The sequence below is a fragment of the Podarcis erhardii genome, assembly GCF_964252035.2.
Source record: "Podarcis erhardii genome assembly, chromosome: 3".
NCBI classification, from domain to species: Eukaryota; Metazoa; Chordata; class Lepidosauria; order Squamata; family Lacertidae; genus Podarcis; species Podarcis erhardii.
The window spans coordinates 66689404-66709493 of NC_138507.1; the positions used below are offsets into that span (position 1 = coordinate 66689404).

General features: G+C 41.7%; 1 protein-coding gene across 1 annotated transcript in view; it reads left to right on the top strand.

The window, feature by feature from the left end:
* The window catches only part of PPP1R14C (protein phosphatase 1 regulatory inhibitor subunit 14C), a 45788-nt gene extending 32253 nt beyond the window's left edge, over positions 1–13535 (top strand). The window contains exons 2-4 of the mRNA XM_081854405.1: positions 9498–9581; positions 10007–10039; positions 12301–13535. Of these exons, the coding sequence (XP_081710531.1) occupies positions 9498–9581; positions 10007–10039; positions 12301–12375 (192 nt within the window). The 3' untranslated portion in view covers positions 12376–13535. The remainder of the gene's footprint in view (positions 1–9497; positions 9582–10006; positions 10040–12300) is intronic.
* The last annotated feature ends 6555 nt before the right edge of the window (positions 13536–20090 follow it).

Below are 20090 nucleotides of genomic sequence, written 5' to 3' on the forward strand. Positions count from 1 at the left end.
ACTACTGTAAAGGTGCAGGTTCTTTAATCTCAATATTTTTAAGAGAAGGGAAAAGTATGCCCTGAATTGCACACTCAACAAATGGAAAACTACTTGGAAGACTTAGAAGATCAGAGTAATAGGATCTGGAAACAAGATCAAATGAGCAAACAAGCAGACAGTGGGACAATAGTCACATTTTCAGCTAATTTTTCTTGAGATGGAGAGGGCAGGAGATGGAGTAGGCCCAGTGGTTTTCAACCAGTGTGCTGTGGCATCCTGGGGTGCCTTGAATGATGCTCAGGGGTGCTGCGGGCAGTACTGGCCTCTGTCCCTCTTTCCCACTCTCCCTCCTCTGATGCTCTCTCGCATCTCTGCCTCCCAAAGACTTGTACAGCTGTTTGTTTCAGCATCTCTGGCTACATGCTCCCCAGGTGAATGATTCCTCTGGGACTGGTCAGGGGGAGCTGGTTGGCAGGAGCTGAGGTGGCCTTGGAATAAGCAAACAAGCAGGCAAGGGAGCCCAGCTAACCAGTCTGCTAGCCCTTGCTGTTGGGAATGGACAGACTAGTGGGAGGCCGGGCAGGCAGGCAGGCAGGTACTGCAATAGCTTTTCTTGTGCTAGCTGTGTACAAGGCCTGCCTGGGAGCTGAATGCCCAGTGTTGCCACACAGGCCCGGCAGTGCCTGCTGCTGCCACTGGTGCCTCCCAATGTAACATGCTGGTCTCACATTCACCTTTGGCCAGTCTCCATTGGGCCACTAAGGCTGGGGGTATCCTCATCCCAGGCCCCTATGGGGCAATGTGAGGAGGCACCTCTTTTGGGGCCAGGAGGGGCAGCTCAGACACCAGGGGCAGCAGCACCGGCTGCCCAGAGGACTCCCAAGGAGAAGGGAAAGGAGAGGAGGCTGAGGGAACACTCCACAAGGGTGTTCAGAAAAGGGTGACAAGCTGCCAGCTCTGCAGGCAAGGGGTGACATAACTGGGCTTGCAGGGGAGCTGCAGAAAGAATGTAGTTGGTCAAGGGAGTCATGAACTCAAAAAGTTTGAAAACCTCTAGAGTAGGCAGTGAATGGCGGGAGCAGGAGGGAGAAGCTGCAGTGGCTGATCGGTCACCTGCCTGTCTTGATACACGTTTGCTCTCCCTTTATAGCATTTTAAGAGAATCCACTGTAGAAGTCTTGCCCAAGGGCTCCTGGACCTGGAACCAGCACAAATAGCACCAATGGTACACTTTGGGTTACCTACCTCTGTAATTTATGTTGAAGTGTGTACTTGACATCAGTTACTAACACATTTAACTACCATGTCCTACTCTATGTGAAATGGAGGGCTTCTGCCACAGGATATGGAATTTGACAAGTGTATAGTTAAAACACATTGGTTTATATCCAATACTTTTAATGAGTAAATTCATTAAAATTAATAGACACGACTGATTTAGGCTTATATATGTCCATGGTGTAAACCACTGAGCCTAGGGCTTTCCAATCAGCGGTTCGAATCCCTGCAATGGGGTGAGCTCCCGTTGCTCAGTTCCAGTTCCAGCTCCTGCTAACCTAGCAGTTCGAAAGCACATCACGTGCAAGTAGATAAATAGGTACCACTCCGGTGGGAAGGTAAACGGCGTTTCCGTGCACTGCTCTGGTTTCGCCAGAAGTGGCTTAGTCATTTTGGCCACATGACCTGGAAAAACTGTCTGCGGACAAACATCTGCTCCCTTGGCCAGTAAAGCGAGATTAGCGCCACAACCCCAGAGTCATTCGCGACTGGACTTAACTGTCAGGGGGCCTTTACCTTTACCTTTAAGCCTATTCTAAGTAGGACTAGCATTGGATGGAAGGGACTGTGTCACTCTGGCTTTAAATGATTATAATGATGATCTTCGTCTTCCAAGACGATTTCCCACTATTTAGAGAATTGTGTGTTTTACGTGCTATGTATAAAGAAGTCTTTAAGCTTGAAAGAAAGACAGACTAGACTTGTACTGCATGAAGTACAATTTGCCAGCCTTCGCAATCCATGGATAAAAGCATTTTCACATAGGGAAACAGATCTTGCTTTAATGGGTTTGTAATGCAAATGTAAAACCTACAGTGGCCAGAATGTTCACCTGTTTGTGAAATCCAAGTTTGTTGGTTAGCAAAGATTAAATGTTCGCACAGCAGTGGGCAAAGGTGACTGTTTGAAAATGCTCAAAGACTTCAATAATCTACTTGTGTTTTGGCCTGTTGATGCCTATATAAAGCTGCATTGATTGGGGGCAGGTGTTTTTTTTTGCAACGTTTTTCTTTTATAGCCTTCAACAGAAGGGGGAAATGCAAAGGTGCAGTGATATCAAAAGGCAACTGTTGCATGTTGGGTGAGGCAAGCACCCTTAATTTGCCCATGAGGAATGCCTTCAGTGATGCAGAAAGGGATAGAAATCTTTGTTTCACTTTGAGGAAATCCTTTGTGCAGGAGGGAGGCTTCCGTAAAAATTGCCCACAGCTGTTCTAGCTCCCTCCTTTCAGCAAATGCATGGGGTCATGTTTTTGCTAGTGTTCCAATGGATACAGCTTTTCCCTTCCCTTCTGACTTTCCCTCAGTTGCCCCTTGATGGGGAGATGCCCTAACCCACCAAGGGTTTCTGAGGATAAAAAGGGGGGGGAGGCTGTTGTATGCTTCCTCAAGATCCTCAAAGGAAAGGTGAGATAGAAATACAATAAATAAACATTGGAGAGTAGCCATTAAGGGTTATTTCGGCAGAAATAGGGCCTTGTTGGTTGACAATACCTCTCCTTGGTTCTCCCTTCTAAAAATGGTCCATTTTAGAGCCAGTTACATGTCAATCTCCAGCCAGCCTCACTTAGATTCACTTTTACTGAGCTGTGTTTTCAAGCTATGTCTGCCACCATCCTAGATGGGTACCATATGAAGACAGACTCTCTATATGTGGGCAACCACAGGTGGAATACATTTTGCACTATTTACTATATTGCCCACTATACATTGGACCCAAGAGGCAATTTCTCACCTTACCGTCCATGCAGGAAATATGTCGCTCCCTGGCAGAGAAGGTTCTGTGACTTCTTGGCGATGTAAACGCTTCAGTGATTCATAATGTCGCCCTTTTTGCTTTGGCGGCCAAAAACCCCCAGAAAGAAGACCCTGGACAATATAGCAGTGAACTGTAAGGGAGACGCAGAGATCTAAATAGAGACCATTATTTTTGGCACGACTCCCCTTTTGCTTGTATTTATTTTTGATTCAGATTTGTCATGGCCAATGGCTAGTACAATCAAGTTATTTGGATTGGATTGGCTGACAATACAAGTTACTTAAAAGGGGACAAGGTTTTTACCCTTTAAAGGGTCCACCATTTCTTGCGCTAAATGTAAGTCAGTAGCACCTACAAGCCTGAAAGAAACTAGATCCCTTCCAGATCTATTGAGTTATAGCTCAGCATTGCTTCTTGTTGCTTTTGTGCCCCATTTGGAAATGTTGTCCAAGATCATGCTAGCCAAAATCTTTCTCTCTCTCTCTCTCTCGGGGGGGGGGGGGCTTGTCTAATACCAGCCTGTTTGGGGTTTTTTGAGCTTTTAACAAGCCATTAAAACAGCAGTCTAGCTGCTTGGGCAGATGGGATGCCCAGCTTGCATCATGTTGTTGGATGTTCACTGGTATGATTTACACCAATAAATCATCAAAGAACACACCTTAGCCTAGTTGAAGCTTGCATGTCAGATTTTGTCGGAGATAGAAAGCAGTTGATCAGAGGCATGCCCTGTTTATGAGGGGTTATTTCTGGAAAAGAAATATTTTTACAGGCACTGTTTCCCCAACTTATTAGGGGTGCAATGAACCCTGTGCTTCTAAAAATTAAAGCTACTGCAGAAGTCGTGGTGGTCTTTACTAAAGAAATAATTTAAATGAACATTTTCTAAATATTCCATACTTTCCCACTTACCAGATTTGAATGTCACAGTTCATGGGAAAGGATTAAACTTTGATCAAGAGAACAAAAGCTCTTAATAATTTCACCCCATCCTAAATGGTAATCTTTCACCAACTAATTTTTCATCAAAATCTTTATAAAGCACCCTTTTAAGTTTGGTACTAGAAAATGGTCTAAAAATAACCCTAGTTGTTAACAGTAAAATACTTAATAGTAAATCCAGACATTCATTCACACAGCGACCTAGCTGTGCTTGCTGGTGCCAGCTTGCCCGTGACAAAGTCTTTGAATGGAGCACACTAATTTGAAACTCCTGTCATAATTGCAGTCATTCGCTGCAGCAAAGTGAAGTAATTCACTTTTCAGCTGTGCTGATCCTCTGCAGTAGTGGTTCTTGTAGCAGGAAAATGTGCATCGTAGCTGAGGTGAAAGCTCTGATCTTTTTCTTCTAGCAGCCACAGGAGTAGCTTGGGACTGGCTGGGATGAGACAAAAGCCTGGATAGCTCAGTTGGTTAGAGTGTGGTCCTGATAGCTCCAAGGTTGCAGGTTTGAGCCCTGTATGGGATAGCGGCATTGCAGGGGGTTGGACTAGATGATCCTCAGGGTCCCTTCCAACTCCACAATTCTAGGATCCTGAGATCTTGTTAAGGGTAGCCAAATTCTGTGTGATTGCTATAAAACTTAAGGAACAAGCTGTGCTATCATAATGATTAAGGCCTTAAATCATAATTTTAGGTTATATGTTAGTGTCTAAGTTTTAATTTATATATTTTTAAACTGTTGCTATATCTGTATTGTCCCTGTTATACCTAATTGCAAATTCAAATGTATCCCTGTCGTGTTTTATGACTTCCTTGACATTGTATGTGGGCTGGAACTGGTCTGTGATTGAAATAATAAAATTCATTCTATGATTCTATGAAAAGCCATCTTTGGACAAAGGAAAACACTTAAGCTCCATCTCTGAGCAGACAGGCATATGTGCTCCTTAACAATCAATCCATTTTTCTGTCTACACAGAAAAAGCAAGGGTTGTTTTTTTTCCATATCAAGTGGCCAAAAGCAAGGTGTGTTTTATATATTCAAAATGTGTGTGGAGAGTGCAAGTTTTCATCCATAAAGTGGGTGGGACGGTGGGGAGTACAGAAACAAGAGGTAATGTAAATTAGAAAAATAAGTTTTATTTAGGCATGAGCAGAGAATCTGTGGTCCTCCATAGGTTGTTTTACTACAGCTGTCCTTCATCCCCCAGATAGCATTGCTAGTGATAACCTGGAGGGCCACAGGCTGACCACCCTTAAGGCTTGGGTCCAAAGTCTTGGATGAAAAGAAGACCACTTCTGCTGGACAACAGGGAAGTTACTAATTTCAGATTCACCATTGCTCACTGCATCCCCGTCTGTTGCGTCACTTTTAGTTCTGGAGTGTCACCTGACTCTTGAGGAATAGCTTTTTGAGGAGCAGCAATGGGAAGGAGTCCAGGAAAGCCCAGTTGTGTGAATGGAACTCTATCCAGATCCAGATCAGAATAATCTCATGTGGGCAGTGATCAGTGGAAAGGTCAACACTTCCTTTGAAGTAGAGGGAAGTGGTAGTTCTCAAATACTGTGGTTTTGCTTTTGCTGGTATGAGTAGGCTCTCTAAGACAATGATTGGTGTCAGTTGTGCACACTTTTGGTTTTTTATTTCATGTTTTTAAAAATAGGCTTATGCCAAACATCATATGTTAAACTTTGCCATTAAAAGCCTAATTAAAATTCTATAAATGAATCTCTTTCCCCAAAGTGGTATGGGGAGAGCTAATTGGCTATTGTGAAGAAAGGGTATTTCCTTTCAGTTGGATGAATAATCAAAGTAGAGTGGTAAACAGAAGAGACATTTCTTTGCTAAACAAATGTCTATATTTGTGTCTGGATACCATCAGACTTCTAAAAAAAGATGCATGTAATTTAGAAACTGTGTTGTTATGGGAGACTTGTCAGCATGCTGTAGCAATTGTGGTATAAGCTGTCATTCTGTAGAACAGTTTACAATTGTAAATGGGCCACCGGCAAGCTACTTTTGTTTCCTTATGAGAAGAAGGAATTGCTTCCTATAGCACAGGTTGAGACAATGAAGAAACTAGATATTAATAGTGCTCGGTGCAAAATAATATTTTGATCAACAATTCCTATTTCAATAAGAATATTACATGACAATTTTAGTATATAATAGATAGCTGGCACTGCATGTGGGTCTCCAAATATACAACATGCAAATAAATTATTATCTACTGTGTCCCAGATGATGCTCGTCAACAGCTCTCAACATTCCTGACCATTGACCATGCTGGCTGGGCTGGTGGGAGTTGGAGCCAAACAACACCTGGCTCTGGTTTACTCCATAAAATATAAAGTGCCACACTCCTAAGAGGGACCTTTCCCTTGGCTTGGTGAATTGCCTGGTGGCAACTTGAGCTTCTAAGTAACCAGTTCCTGATTACATTTAAGTAGCTAGCAACTTGGAATAACTACTTTTTCAACTGGATGCAACTGACTTTTATTGGGAGATGTTCATAAAACTTGTACATTGTATAAAAGTGCAAATGCATGAGCAAAGGTGATCCAAAAAACATGACAACATACAACTCAGATGCATGATTGAAATCTGTTAGGCACCTTTGGGGAAGACCCCTGATTAGAGCTGAAGCCTTGATCAAAGGGTCAAGATGCAGCATTATTTGGTGCTTTCTTAAATAGTATGGGGACACGGGTGGCTCTGTGGTCTAAACCACTGAGCCTCTTGGGCTTGTCAATCAGAAGGTCAGCGGTTCGAATCCCCGCGACGGGGTGAGCTCCCATTGTTTGGGCCCAGCTCCTGCCCACCTAGCAGTTCGAAAGCACGTCAAAGTGCAAGTAGAGAAATAGGTACCGCTTGGGCAGGAAGATAAACGGCGTTTCTATGCGCTGCTCTGGTTTGCCAGAAGCGGCTTAGTCATATTGGCCACATGACTCAGAAGCTGTCTGTGGACAAACGCCAGCTCCCTCGGCCTATAGAGTGAGATGAGCTCCTTTGACATAGTTGCTTACTGAGGATACTTTACAAAACTGAAAAAGTACTGTCTCAACAAATCCTCAGATTTAAGAATCCTCTTAACACAATCTGTCAAGAAGTATGGTTTATGTTCCCTCTCCCTGCTTCTAAACAACTTCTACAAACCCCACCACGTGTTTTTCATGCTTTCCTTATGCCTTTAATTTAAGAGAGTTGTGTTTGAAGTGAATTGCCGAGCACTTCAGAGGGAGCAAATTGTCAATATTTCTGGTGGGCCCCAAAGCCCTTGGTCTCAGAATAATTGCAGCCACCTCTTCAATTGCAGGAGCATTCAAAGTAGCCCAAGTGGGACTGAAATAAAGGAGCTGATTGCAAAAGGGATGGGTGAACTTATACTAGTCTTGGAAAACAGAGTAGTGCCAAAAAGTCTTTAAAAAAAAAAAGTCATTACCTCCCCTTCAGTGATGCTGAGAGGACTACAACAAGAATTACAGTTAATGTCATCTTCTTACCAAACATTTAAGCAAACTAAACAAACCTCCAAACCACCATCAAACTATTTTTGTTGTTGTAAGAGTACTGACTCCTATTTATAACCCTTTTTTAATGACAGGGCAGATGTCTTGATAGACTAGCATGCTGTCATCTCTCAGATGTAGTCAGTCTTGACATTTAAATTTTTTTTAACTTATGAAAACAGAGCTATTGGGGGGGTGGCGTACAGATGACAGTTTGTAAACTAAGGGTCTGGTCCAGCTTCTGTTAATGCCTGTTGGGCATATGTGAAGTTTGTCTCAAGGTTGAGTGAAGTGAAATGGAGTTTGTGCCTTGGTAGCAGCTGGGTTGCACCCAAGAGTGACTTTTAGGCAAATAATGTTATGACTTGTTTTGAATCGGTTTAATGACTTCAAAGTCTTTATATCCTCTTTAAATAATAAAAAGCTGCCCATCTGTTGGTGTAGATGAGCTCACACCGACCTAAAGGCTGTTTTAAACCGTCTCTTCTTGCACTAAGGGGCAGACCCTGGGGCACACACAGATGTGAAGAAACATGAAGATTCCTCCAGATGCAAGTGTTTGAAGGCTTGTGGGAAATCTTCAGTCACAAAGACTAGAATTGTAGCCTTTTTCTCCACAGTTTACCTTGACTCAGATGTGTGTGTGCATTTATTTGGCTTTCTTGGCTGGTTTTCTTGTAGTTAGCCCTACAGAACAAATATTTACTAATGATTTCTTTTCTGCCTTGAAGTATTCCACAGATTGTCAGTTGTGAAAAGAATTTGGCCACACAAGAGCTCTATCCTTTTGGTGGCTTCCTGGTGTCTAATGAATTACCACCAGGATGCTTTTTCCTCTTTATAATGGTAGGTAGGAGAGGGGAAAGAAAGGAATTGAGTTTGTACCTCCACCCAGCAAACTAATGGTCACACAGCTGAACAAATCTCTCTTTTAGCCCATGTCCCAATTCTTCAGTGAAACCCAACTCTCCTAAATGCCATGTTTATGGCAACTTCCTTCCCACCATGGTCTCTCTTCATAGGGCTGGTATATGCCATCTTCACAACCACAATGTACTCTGATAGCAACACACTTAGATTAGCATTAACAGGCAACACTAATCCTTTAGCTTCAAAGGTGTAAAATTTAATGTCCTAACCAGCTGTTATGACCTCTAATTAGGCTTAAATGCATCCTTTTAGGATCTGAATTCTTGTTCCCAACATTTGATTTTAGGAATTATTGCCGATTTTTATTGCTGATTTGAATGTTTTACATAGCTTAATGTTTTTATTGATAATGTTATTGTTTTATTCTCTTTGTAAATCACTTTGAGGATTTATTTTACAATCAAGTGGTATATAAATTTTATGAAGTTTACAATATATTTTGGAAAGTGGTTTCAAAAAATTCATGGGCAGCCCTGAACACTTCCAGCTAGTATTAAATAAAATAATAAAAATTATGCCGTAGGAATTATCAGAATGGAAAGAAATACATTTTTTCTAAGTTAAGCTGCTCCCATAATGTAGGTGTGAAAAGTGAGATCTTTTGATGAAGGGCGGTATGCAAATCTAATAAATAAAATACGGTAAGTAAAATAAAAAGTCATCTTTTTTCTGGAGCTAAAATGAAGCGGGAAAAGGGACGTAACCCTCTTTGAATACTTTGCAGGTCTCTCCTTTAGTCTGCTTCTCTTTACACCTGCAAAACTGCATTATTTTTACCAGGTAATGGTTACATCTAGCTGTGCTGCTCTTGGTTTCTTAAATGGATAAGCAAGATATTTCAGCCTCTACACATTTCAATGTCTTTCTCAAAAAGCCCACCAAGCAGGTGCTTTCACCTCTTGGTCTGTTTCATGCTCCAGTTCACATGGTGGTGTATTAGGGAAGAATTGGGTCTCTGCATGCCACAAGTCTTATTAGGACCAAACCAGCAGGTGGTAGAATGAGGTGTGAATGTATGTGTGCGAGATTGCCATTCAGCTTTTTAACCTGGCTAAAATGAAATTGAATAATATAGTTCTGAACTTCCACTTTTTCCCAGGAGGAAGAGATGCCCGATGTAGAAATCGACATTGATGACCTTCTTGATGCTGCTAATGAAGAGGAGAGAGCACTCAAATTACAAGTTAGTTTGATTTTACCAACTTGGGACAGCAATTAAGATACATGGGCAACCTATGGTAATTAGTTCTTCACTGTCTGAATCGCAAACCTAGAATAATTTTCTGTGCAGAGTTATTGGGGTAGGTGTGGAGGTTACTGCTGCAATGTAGAATAGTCTTTTACCTCAATCCCATTCTAGGTATAACTTGGGAGAAATGAAAGATAAACCCTTAATTGTGGAGTAAAGTAATATGAATCCAGGCATTGATTGCAGTAGGCAGAACTTGTTTACCTATTTCCCCTAGACCATGAAATACTGACATAGAAAAGATGTCTATTCCCCAGCAAATGTGGTGGTTACTCTGAAAGTGTTCAATCCTTAGATGCAAGAAGGATGAAGGAAGACTGCCCTTATTAAAACAACTGATGCTCTTATTTTGTTTCTAGGAAGCGCTTGTAGATTGCTACAAACCCACAGAGGTAAACCAATCTTATACTGTTTTAAATTTAAGAACATGATGATAGTTTAGTGTGTACAAATCAGCTTGTCTTACCCAAATGAATAAACTTGCACAGATAGCCATAATTTAGATCCATGTTAATGGAGTTATTTGAATACTTTGCTATTATACTTTTGACAAGATAGTTGGATCTCAAATTGTGTTAAGCCACACTGCCCAAAGATCTGCCTCTCTGGTACTCCTCTGCCATGTTTCAAATCCTTATTAACTCAGGTAGCTTCCCATGTGGCTGTGAGGAGCACTGGTGGTCTCCCTGCAACAAACACATGCTGGGCAGACATTGCACACATATTTAAAATGTGTGTGTATGCTCACCACTGTAGTTGCATCGGGAAGCTGAATAGATATTCCATAAATGTGTGCAGTGTTGGTCTATGTCGACATGTCTTTAAGATCCACACGTTATTTGTTTGTTAAAAGCAACAGTAGTGGACTACTGATGGTCTTCCTGCAACAATCCTCTGTTGCAGTTTCTAAGTACAAATATTTGCATCCATATCACTTGTCCTTTAATTGATCCCTTGTAAGATTAAAGGGTAAGGGGATAAAGGTATATAGCACATAGAATTTTCCTAGTTGTTCCTTGTTAAAGGCAACTGTAAATTGAGCACGAGCCTTTTGTTGAGTGTTATGAAATCTACCACCTGAAAAATTATGACAAACAGAAGAATCAATGTGGAATGAAAAATTAACTGTTGTGGAAGGGCCATAGCTCAGTCATGAAGCTTGTGTTGTGCATCCTTCAGTTTCAGTCCCTGGCATCTCCAGGTAAGGCTGGAAAAATCTCCTGCCTGAATTCCTGGTGAACTAATCAGCGTAGTCAATATTGAGTTAGATGGGTCAGTGGTCCAAATTATTATATAGCAGCTTCCTGTGTTTAGTAACTTGAAAGTGTGTTGTGCAGCTGCACATAGCATCATGGTGATGTGTTTGGGTGTCTTCTGTGTATTGTAAAATAAGGGCATTTGAGACACCAGCTTTTATACTGTGCTAAACAAGCATACTATATATACTTGTCAGGTTGTTCACTGCTTCCATGATTCCTTTGTTGCTTTCTACAACAGAGGGAGAAAGAGTCTCTCTCTCTCTCTCTCTCTCTCCTGTAGTTAGTCATCTGTAAGAAATGAATGACACAATGTTTTGATGTGGCTGTCTTATCTTAAAAGTAAGCTTGTTTAGTGGATGCCAGCAGCTAAAAATACTTTTCTGGGCATGTGGCATCAACCTGGGAAAACACATACTTTGCAAGCAGCAGGGAAAATCTCTGACCTTCTGTGTGTATGTGAGCAGATTCAGTCAGACTGAAACAGCCAATCTTTCAAACTATTGGAGTGTTGCACTAAACTTTATGAACAACTGTACCAGGCAATTGGTGCTGCTGAGAACCACGTGTGACTTGAGAACTCCTAATGTGAACCCCAGTCACAGCTCGCCAGTGGAAATTCTGGAGATGTGCAGAAGCCACATAAATCTGTTGCCTAGAAAGAGGCACTCTGGCTTTACAAGCCTCTAGGAAATGTTTGGGTATTGTAAATGACTAATGCCTCTGTACTATTAATACACGCACTGTCCTTTTCCCAGTAAGCAGGCTAGAAATAGAACTCTCTTGAAACTTCACAGCAAAGTAGAGAGTGTTTAGTGATGCAGGTGCCATTCATGTTTGAGCAGGAGATGTATACAGTAGTCTTTTGATTTATTCAGATGGAACTCCAAATGGGGGGCATAAGCTGGCTCCTTTAGAAGTCAGTGCTCATGTTTCAAAACGCATCACCACAGCAGGAATATATGGAGATGGCTAGAAACTTGGCGAATGTTCTCTGCTGGCAGGTGGGAGGGAAGTGTGTGTGTGTGTGAATGGGATCAATTTCCCTCTGCCACCATTGTGATTGAGAGAAAGGGAGTGGGGAGGAGGCATTAGGTCTGGGCAAAGTATGCCCTTTGGTTGCACGTAGGGCCAATGGGGTCACTAGGGGAGACGTTCCCCTCTTCTGCCGCTGATAGTCTTTTTCTGGGTTCCCGCTTGTATAAACGCTTACTGGCAACTGTGCTCAATCTGGATCACTGGGATTTTGAAGGCAGCCTTTTGTTAAAACATGCATTCAGGAGTCCATGGCCTATTCTTGCTTTGAATGTTGTGTTAGAATGAATGCATGGGTAGGGGTTGCACTTTCTTGGTGATTTTTCTAATGACACGTTTCCCCCAATTCTTTGTTTTTGTAGGATTTTATCAAAGAACTGCTAACTCGGATAAGAGGGATGAGAAAACTGAGCCCTCCTCAGAAGAAGAGTATATAACTGGAAGCAAAGCCCTCTTGAGAGATGTGGCTTCTAAACTGGGACTTTCAATAGATCAACTTCTTTATGAGCAATTTATTATTACTTTTTGGTTGAGTTCTGACATTTTAATGAATTTGACGACTTCTGTTTTTAAGGCTTTTTTAAAGTGTCAGTTGTTTTTTTATCATGGATATCAACATTATGGATGCTGCTCAAAGTAGTTGGGGAAACGCCAAATTTAGAGAGACTTCCGCTGTCCCAGACAGTAATCCTACCTGACGAATTCTGTATAGAACTACTAGGGGGTGCTCTTCCTTTGCGACCAGTTGGGTTGTTTCATTAAGTTGTGCACCAGACTCATGGATGTTAAGGTTCTTGTGCTTATGTACATAAATTATCGAGTGAGTGTTATGTTTTGCTTCACATGGTTGGAAGGGAAATATGGTCTAGTTAACAATTTAAACGAAAGTTGTAGCAGATGTGATGTTGGGGGTGGGGGAGGGAGGCAATTTGTTAAAAGTCAATGCTGCCACTGTTTCTAAATGCATTTAAAGCATTGGGGTGAATAGACTCATTCACAAAGCAACATATGAGCAAGCTAGGGGGTTTCAAGGGCTTAATTTTGTAGACTTTGAACTTATTTTATTGACTTTTGATGCTTAGCCAGATCATCTCCTCTTCACCTCATGGTCTGTTAGGATTGTGTTAGCCTACTGCCTAAGGGTCTGATGCAACAGCCAGGGAAGGGTTGATGCCATTTGAAGGTTTCCAGATGAGGAAATGCAAGTGAAACCAAACAAAACCATGTAATATTGGCCCAGTGCAGTTTCTTCCTGCCCTCCCTTCTTGTGACAAGAATATTAGACTGATTCTCCAACTTTGGCATCAGACTTGGTAGGTTGTGTGGGTGGTACTGGTTCTTAGTTGTGAAAGCCGGAATCCCTAACACTTCAGGAAAACATTCTAAATGTTTCACAAGCTACCATCTGCTGGTAGATGCTAGTCTGGCATTTTATATCAAGGGTGCTCTGAACATAATATTATTTTTTAAAAGAAGAAATACATGTTTGTGGACTTTATGTATACTGGCAAGCTTTTTAAAATGTATTTAATTTTGTAATGTTTTATCAATGACTTTATTTACCAGATATTTACTCAAATAAATGCAACAAATTGGGGCTTTGTTTTATGTGTATTTTAACCATTAGCAGAAGTGAAAGGTGTTCTTACTTTGCCAACCTGTTTTGAGTACAGAAGCAACCTGATAAAGTTGTGTTAACTCAAGTCTCCTTACAGCATTCCATTGAAAGAAACTATTGACCAACTTATTTTAAGGCGAAAGACTCCACTGTGCCCAGGAAAGGTGTGAAGAATGGATATTAATTGCTTTTTAATGTATTTTGCTTCAGATTTAATTTTGAAGATTTAAAAAAATGGCATATGCCTATGACAAAGGAAATATGCTGGTGCGTTTAGTACATTATAAATAGCTTACATGGTCATAATTGACCCACAGGGCAACAAGATGTCATACTTTTTAAAGGAATGATTGCTACCTTATGCCACATGTATTTCTCTATAGTAGTCCTCTTAAAGTGTGCATTGAGGGCCTGGGGTATATGTGCAGCCCCTTATCTTCCATGTTGAGACACCTACATGGTTATGGCTCCTCCACACATCATTTTATTGTGCCTTCATGATGAGTTGTGCTCATGATGGTGTTGGGCCTGTTCTACACGATCCTAATTTCAATACTGTTTATGCCTGCTGAAGATTGAGAGCAGTGATGCTGCTTTCTTTGCAGTCAGTGGATGTTCCATTGCTTCCTGCTGAGATCCTGCGACTCTTTATACCACAAATATTCTGGTTTTTGTCCCACTTCTGTTGTGCTACAGTCAAATAAAATATTTATTGTTGCTGTCAATGACAAGCACCAAGGAAACAAAATAAAAAGCACATGAAACACAGTCTTAAAATGTGGAATAATAGAGTAAAAGATGATAAAATAAAATAAAAGAATGAGGCAAATAAGAAGAATAGCATAGAGTGGAATAAATAGGCATCAACAACTTAAAAGATGTAATCATGTCATGAACTCCAAAGAGGAAGATTACAAAGTGGGATCGGTTCACACTGCGAGTGACAGATGCATTTTGAACCAAAAGGAGTAGAAGGGCATGGAATGCATCTGCTCACCCTGCTAGATTTGATAAGAAAGGTTCAATAAAGATTTAAGTTGGATTATGACAAAAGGAAGATGACATGGATCACTGACTTGACCTGTGTCAAGTCTCGGGGGCACTTGCCTTCATGATAGGGTTTTTTTAATGTATCTTCCTTCCAGGACTGCTGGGGAGAATGCATTTAAATGTGCCAGCATGAAGCCTTGGCAATGCTTTTGGACTGAGTACAGAAAGATAGTTAGTTGATTTGCTGGACTTGGAGTGCTCTGGCAGAGGAACGAGAGAGCCTAAAGAGAATCTACATAGCTGGAGGTTGTTTTTTTTTGAGGAAGGCATGTTTCCATACAGACTGAAAGTCATCCTGAATAGTCAACCCTAACCCCTTTATACAGCAATAATGTAATGACACTGGGGTAGTATCACAGAACTAATAAAATGGAAAGATGGTCTAGTATAAATCTACCACAAATGTGCTATTATTGCATCAATGACATGTTGCTGAATACATCTACAAAACAAGGCACCACAGTCTGGAGAGGCCCTTAGACAGTTTATAAAACCTGCAGAGTAAAATGAACCTTTTATTTTTCAGCACATATTCATTATCTGAACTTGATAATTTCACTAAATGTTAGAATTGGACCCTGAACTGAATGGGATGGGGATGGGGAATTAAATATGGCATTCTCATGGTCTAAAGGGGTTCTTAAAAGTTAAACATATATGCACACACACTTTCCCATATTGGTTGCTTGCAAGCTGAAATTAAAGGGGTGCTAAACACTAAGTGGGACATGGGTGGCGCTGTGGTCTAAATGGTGGCGCTGTGGTCTAAACCACAGAGCCTAGGGCTTGCCGATTAGAAGGTCAGCGGTTTGAATCCCCGCGATGGGGTGAGCTCCCGTTGCTTGGTCCCTGCTCCTTCCAACCTAGCAGTTCGAAAGCACATCAAAGTGCAAGTAGATAAATAGGTACCGCTGTGGCGGGAAGGTAAACGGCGTTTCTGTGCACTGCTCTGGTTTGCCAGAAGCAGCTTAGTCATGCTGGCCACATGACCCGGAAGCTGTCTGTGGACAAACGCCGGCTCCCATGGCCTATAGAGCAAGATGAGCGCCACGACCCCAGAGTCGTCTGCGACTGGACCCTAACAGTCAGGGGTACCTTTACCTTTTTAAACACTAAGTATTTTTATTATTTGCAACTCCTAACATGTATGTAGGAGGAGAATTTATTATTATTACAATTAAATATCCCCTTTCTGGATAAAAGGGACATTAAACTACCTAACAACAAGAAGAAGTTGCAGGACCTCTGTAACTGAGAACAGGTTTGGTTGCCTCTTCCTTCTGTTCATGTTCAGAACATTGTAGTTCTTTATCACATGAGAGTAAAAGCAGAAGGGCAAAGTTTGGATTACCACCCCCAGGCTCACTTCCAGTCAACCTGTTTTGAATATTATTATTTTCTTGTAGGGAGGTTGTGTAGTGTTGCATCATTCATTATCCCACACTTTCCAGGGTGTTTTCACATATCTTTCCTCACAGCAAAATATCCACTGGGGGGGGGGGGGAGTTGGCTTGTTGTGCAAGAGCACCAAGCCAGCTTTCATTGCGTTTGCATTCAATCTGAAAATAGCACCATACTAGGAGCCCACTAAGCCAGTCTGGACTGGAAATAGAATCTTCAAAAAGATTCTTATGACTGAACAATGGATGGAAAGAGGGAAATGTAGTCTCCCCCAGCCCATAGTGATGGCAGCTAAACAAAGTGTCTTAAGTTGCTTTCCGGTTCATTAAGTAATTTGGGTCTTTTAAAAATGGAAGCCAGACAGTAAGGCAACCTACTGTAAGTCATGTTCATCATATGAAAATATGACAAATTTTCTTACATCTGAATAATTTGTTAATAAATGTAAAGGGACCCCTGACCATTAGGTCCAGTTGTGACCGACCCTGGGGTTGCGGCCAGAGTATTAAGTATTAAAATACTTAATACTTGGCGGTAAAACAAAAGAAACATTGACAATTAGATAGGGATCTTTACTTGTTCTTCAACTCTGAAATCGTCACATAGCACAACATAAAGCTTTACCTAAAATGTATTTTTTAAAAAAACACTCCGCAATTTCCTGGAAGTTAACTAAGTTGGTGCTATATGCTCTGAATTGCACAGCAGAGTGGTTGCTGAAAATGGCATCCTTTAAGAAACTCATTTCAGAAAAGATTCCCACCACCCACCCACTAGAAATATGAGAAGCTCTGAGCTAAAAAGCAGTATCTGTTTGCCTTCAGTCTCATGCGTGAGCATAAAACAGTTAGTGTTGTGGCTTGCACTCCTACAGATTACACATGCTGAAAATTCCTTTGTCCCTTTACAATGTATCTGAGAGCGGAACTGAATTTTAAATCATTTCTTGGCTGGTTTTGCTTTTGGGACTGAAGCGGCTGGATTCTTCCCCCCCTGAGTAGTGGTGTAACGTCAGTGATCTAACAGAATTACTCCTGATGTTTTTGTAAGATGAGAATTGGACCCATTGAGTTGAGATCTCATTGTGATTCACCTCTTTTATGCTGTGTGGGTGTTCCTCTAGCAATGGAGCGACATTTCAATAGCACACCGTGAACTAAAACAGCAAGAAACCAGATCTCCAGCCTAGGCTCTTTAGGTGGGAAAAGTAGCATGAACAGAGTCGTGTTTGGTCACAGTATAATTTCATTTACCTTCAGAAATTGGGAGTGCCATTAAGCCTAATCTTGTCTAGGAATGAATGTGCATGCTCTCAAGCCAATATCTGGCATTTTCTTTTAAAATAGGACTGAGGGAGAAGAGCCAGCAGGAGGGTTTTGAGTACACATTATTGATCTCCACTTGAGATTTTGGCTTGGATGGGTGGGCTTCAGAGTGAGGCCAAAGTGATTCTAGCTTTCATACTTCTTCCACTTCAGTCATTGTTTGTATTACACTCTCAGACCCAGGGAAATTAATCAGTGCACAATATGATCAAAATACGGGTTAACTGAGTGTGGATGAGCCCTTAATTCCAGTGTCCTCCCTGCTGAAGAGGTGGAGACTTGTAAAGCCAATAGGCCATTTTTATTTTTTTATTTTTTTTACAATCCACCTCTTTTAAGCAGACCCAGAATTTACAAAATGGGGTGATTATTATGAGAATTTCAGACCAAGAGCTATCAAACTATGCTGTGAACCACACTTAGATCTTTGGATGAAGGGTGGTATACAGATTTAATAAATAATAATAACTATAGCATGGCGTTTCCCATAAAGGTGCTATACATTTGGGAGGTACGATTTCTATGATACGTAAGTTACTTTCATTCCAACAGCAAAAGTTTAGCATTGCAGTCACAAAATCTCCAGTGGTAGCCATCAAATTCGAAAGGAAGCTAGGAGCATCTGGGAGCTTAGGCCTGCAGCAGCTTTCCTCCCTCCTTCCATGGTGGCTGGCTGGTTTTAGAAGAGGTCATAGAATAGATGCTCTGTCCTTCTTCTAATGTCTTGTTTTGCGATTACCGTCCCAGTTGAGATTATTACATGCCCAGCAGGAAGCTGTGCAAGGAAGAGAAGAGACAGAGGGTTGGGAGGTTTATAAATGAAGGTTGAGGGTTGGACTGAAGGCTAAATTTAGAAAGGGACTTGAGTTGACATTCAAGACAGTGGCTTGAGTCATCTGTGTCCTGGAGATGGGGATCCCACGTTGATTCTGGCATGCTATATTCTGGCCCCACCATTGTGAGACCAATTTTAGACTGGCAAATGGCATCAGGTGAAGTGTGCAGCTGCTTGCTTGCTTCCAGTCTCAACATGCCAGCCTTTTTCTCCTGTTTGCACACGAAGTTAAAATGGTAGGAAATACTGTTTAGCCTTTTACCATAAATACTGCTGTCTGAATTGCCAGTTTTCAAATTGAGGTCTGATGTGTAGTGGCTACAAACGAAATGAAACACAATGCTGCCCGTAGGAGCAGGTGAAATCTGTAGCAATGTCTAATTTATTACTGTTAGAGGGCCTGGCTTGTGTTAAGTGTAGGATTCCATTAGTCTATGTCTGATTAGGGAGGAAATGGCATTCTTAAACCTTCCACTTTGTGCACTGGCTGTGAAAACAGGGCTGAGTATACTGTTCTATAAGCAAGTCAAGCTCCTGTGTTGAAATCGTTCTAATTCTTTGCCAGCAACAGCTGGGTTTTGCTACTGTCTATATTTGTATTAAGCGCCAAAGAGTCCTGCCATGTTTAATATGAATTTCAACAAGGACCCATGAACCACTTTTCCACTTAATTAAATAGGAGTTAAATCACGTTCAGGGACTGTAAATAGCCTTGCCATTCTCTTGACTTGTGGACAGAAGAATCAATGGAACTTTTCCTCGCTTGGAACTCCTTAAGAATTGGATGCAGGCCTTGTTGAAAGGCATCTTCCAGTTCCTGGTGCTTGCAAACTCTTTAAGAGCTGCTCAAGGCAAGATTTATGCTGTTGCTGATCACTTCCTGTTTGTAACTATGCTGTAGAAGACTGGCTTGAAAGCCCATGGAAACTTCTGTAAGCTTGCAAGATTCATGTCTTAAAATGACAAAAGACCTTCTCCTGGTTGCCATAACAACCGTTTACTGGACCAGTGAATGTGTATAATGCTGCAGTCCTTAAGATGTCATTTTTTGAATCAAGTGCTCTCTCTTTGTCCTCAGCTGTGCTCCTGGCATGGGCTTAGATCAGTTGTATTGACTTGCTTTTTGGCCTTAGAGTCTGTGCATAGAGCTTAATCCCAACTCTCTCCTCTTTCAGGCTAGGTCTTCTGTTGTTGGGACAAAGAAAAGTTTATGTTGAGAGCAAGCTGATTTGTCTCTTAGATGCATGGAATCCTAGATCTTTGTAGAGGTAGAAGATCAATCTAATGGCTTTAACAGAATGGAGCAACACAGGGCAGTTGCTTTTCAAAAGTTGCAAGAGGAAGATATGAGCAGTGCTTTTTTCTGGGGGGACCCCTAAACATTTTCTGAATCTAAGTTTGGCCTCATTGAGGGGCAGTATTTCAGTATGAGTAGGAAAATGAGAGTACTCCTAAACATTTTTTTCCAGAAAAAAAGCACTGGATACAAGCATGCAGGTTTTGGATCATCCTAACCACTTTGCTGTGGGATGTGGGTGGCGCTGTAGTGTAAACCACAGCGCCTAGGGCTTGCCGATCGGAAGGTCGGTGATTCGAATCCCTGCGACGGGGTGAGCTCCCATTGCTCAGTCCCTGCTCCTGCCCACCTAACAGTCTGAAAGCACGTCAAAGTGCAAGTAGATAAATAGGTACTGCTCTGGCGGGAAGGTAAATGATGTTTCCGTGCGCTGCTCTGGTTCGCCAGAAGCGGCTTAGTCATGCTGGCCACATGACCCAGAAAAACTGTCTCCGGACAAACGTTGGCTCCCTCGGCCAGTAAAGCAAGATGAGCGCCGCAACCCCAGAGTTGTTCGTGACTAGACTTAACTGTCAGGGGTCCTTTACCTTTTTAACCACTTTGCTGAATTACTCCTTTGTTCCTGT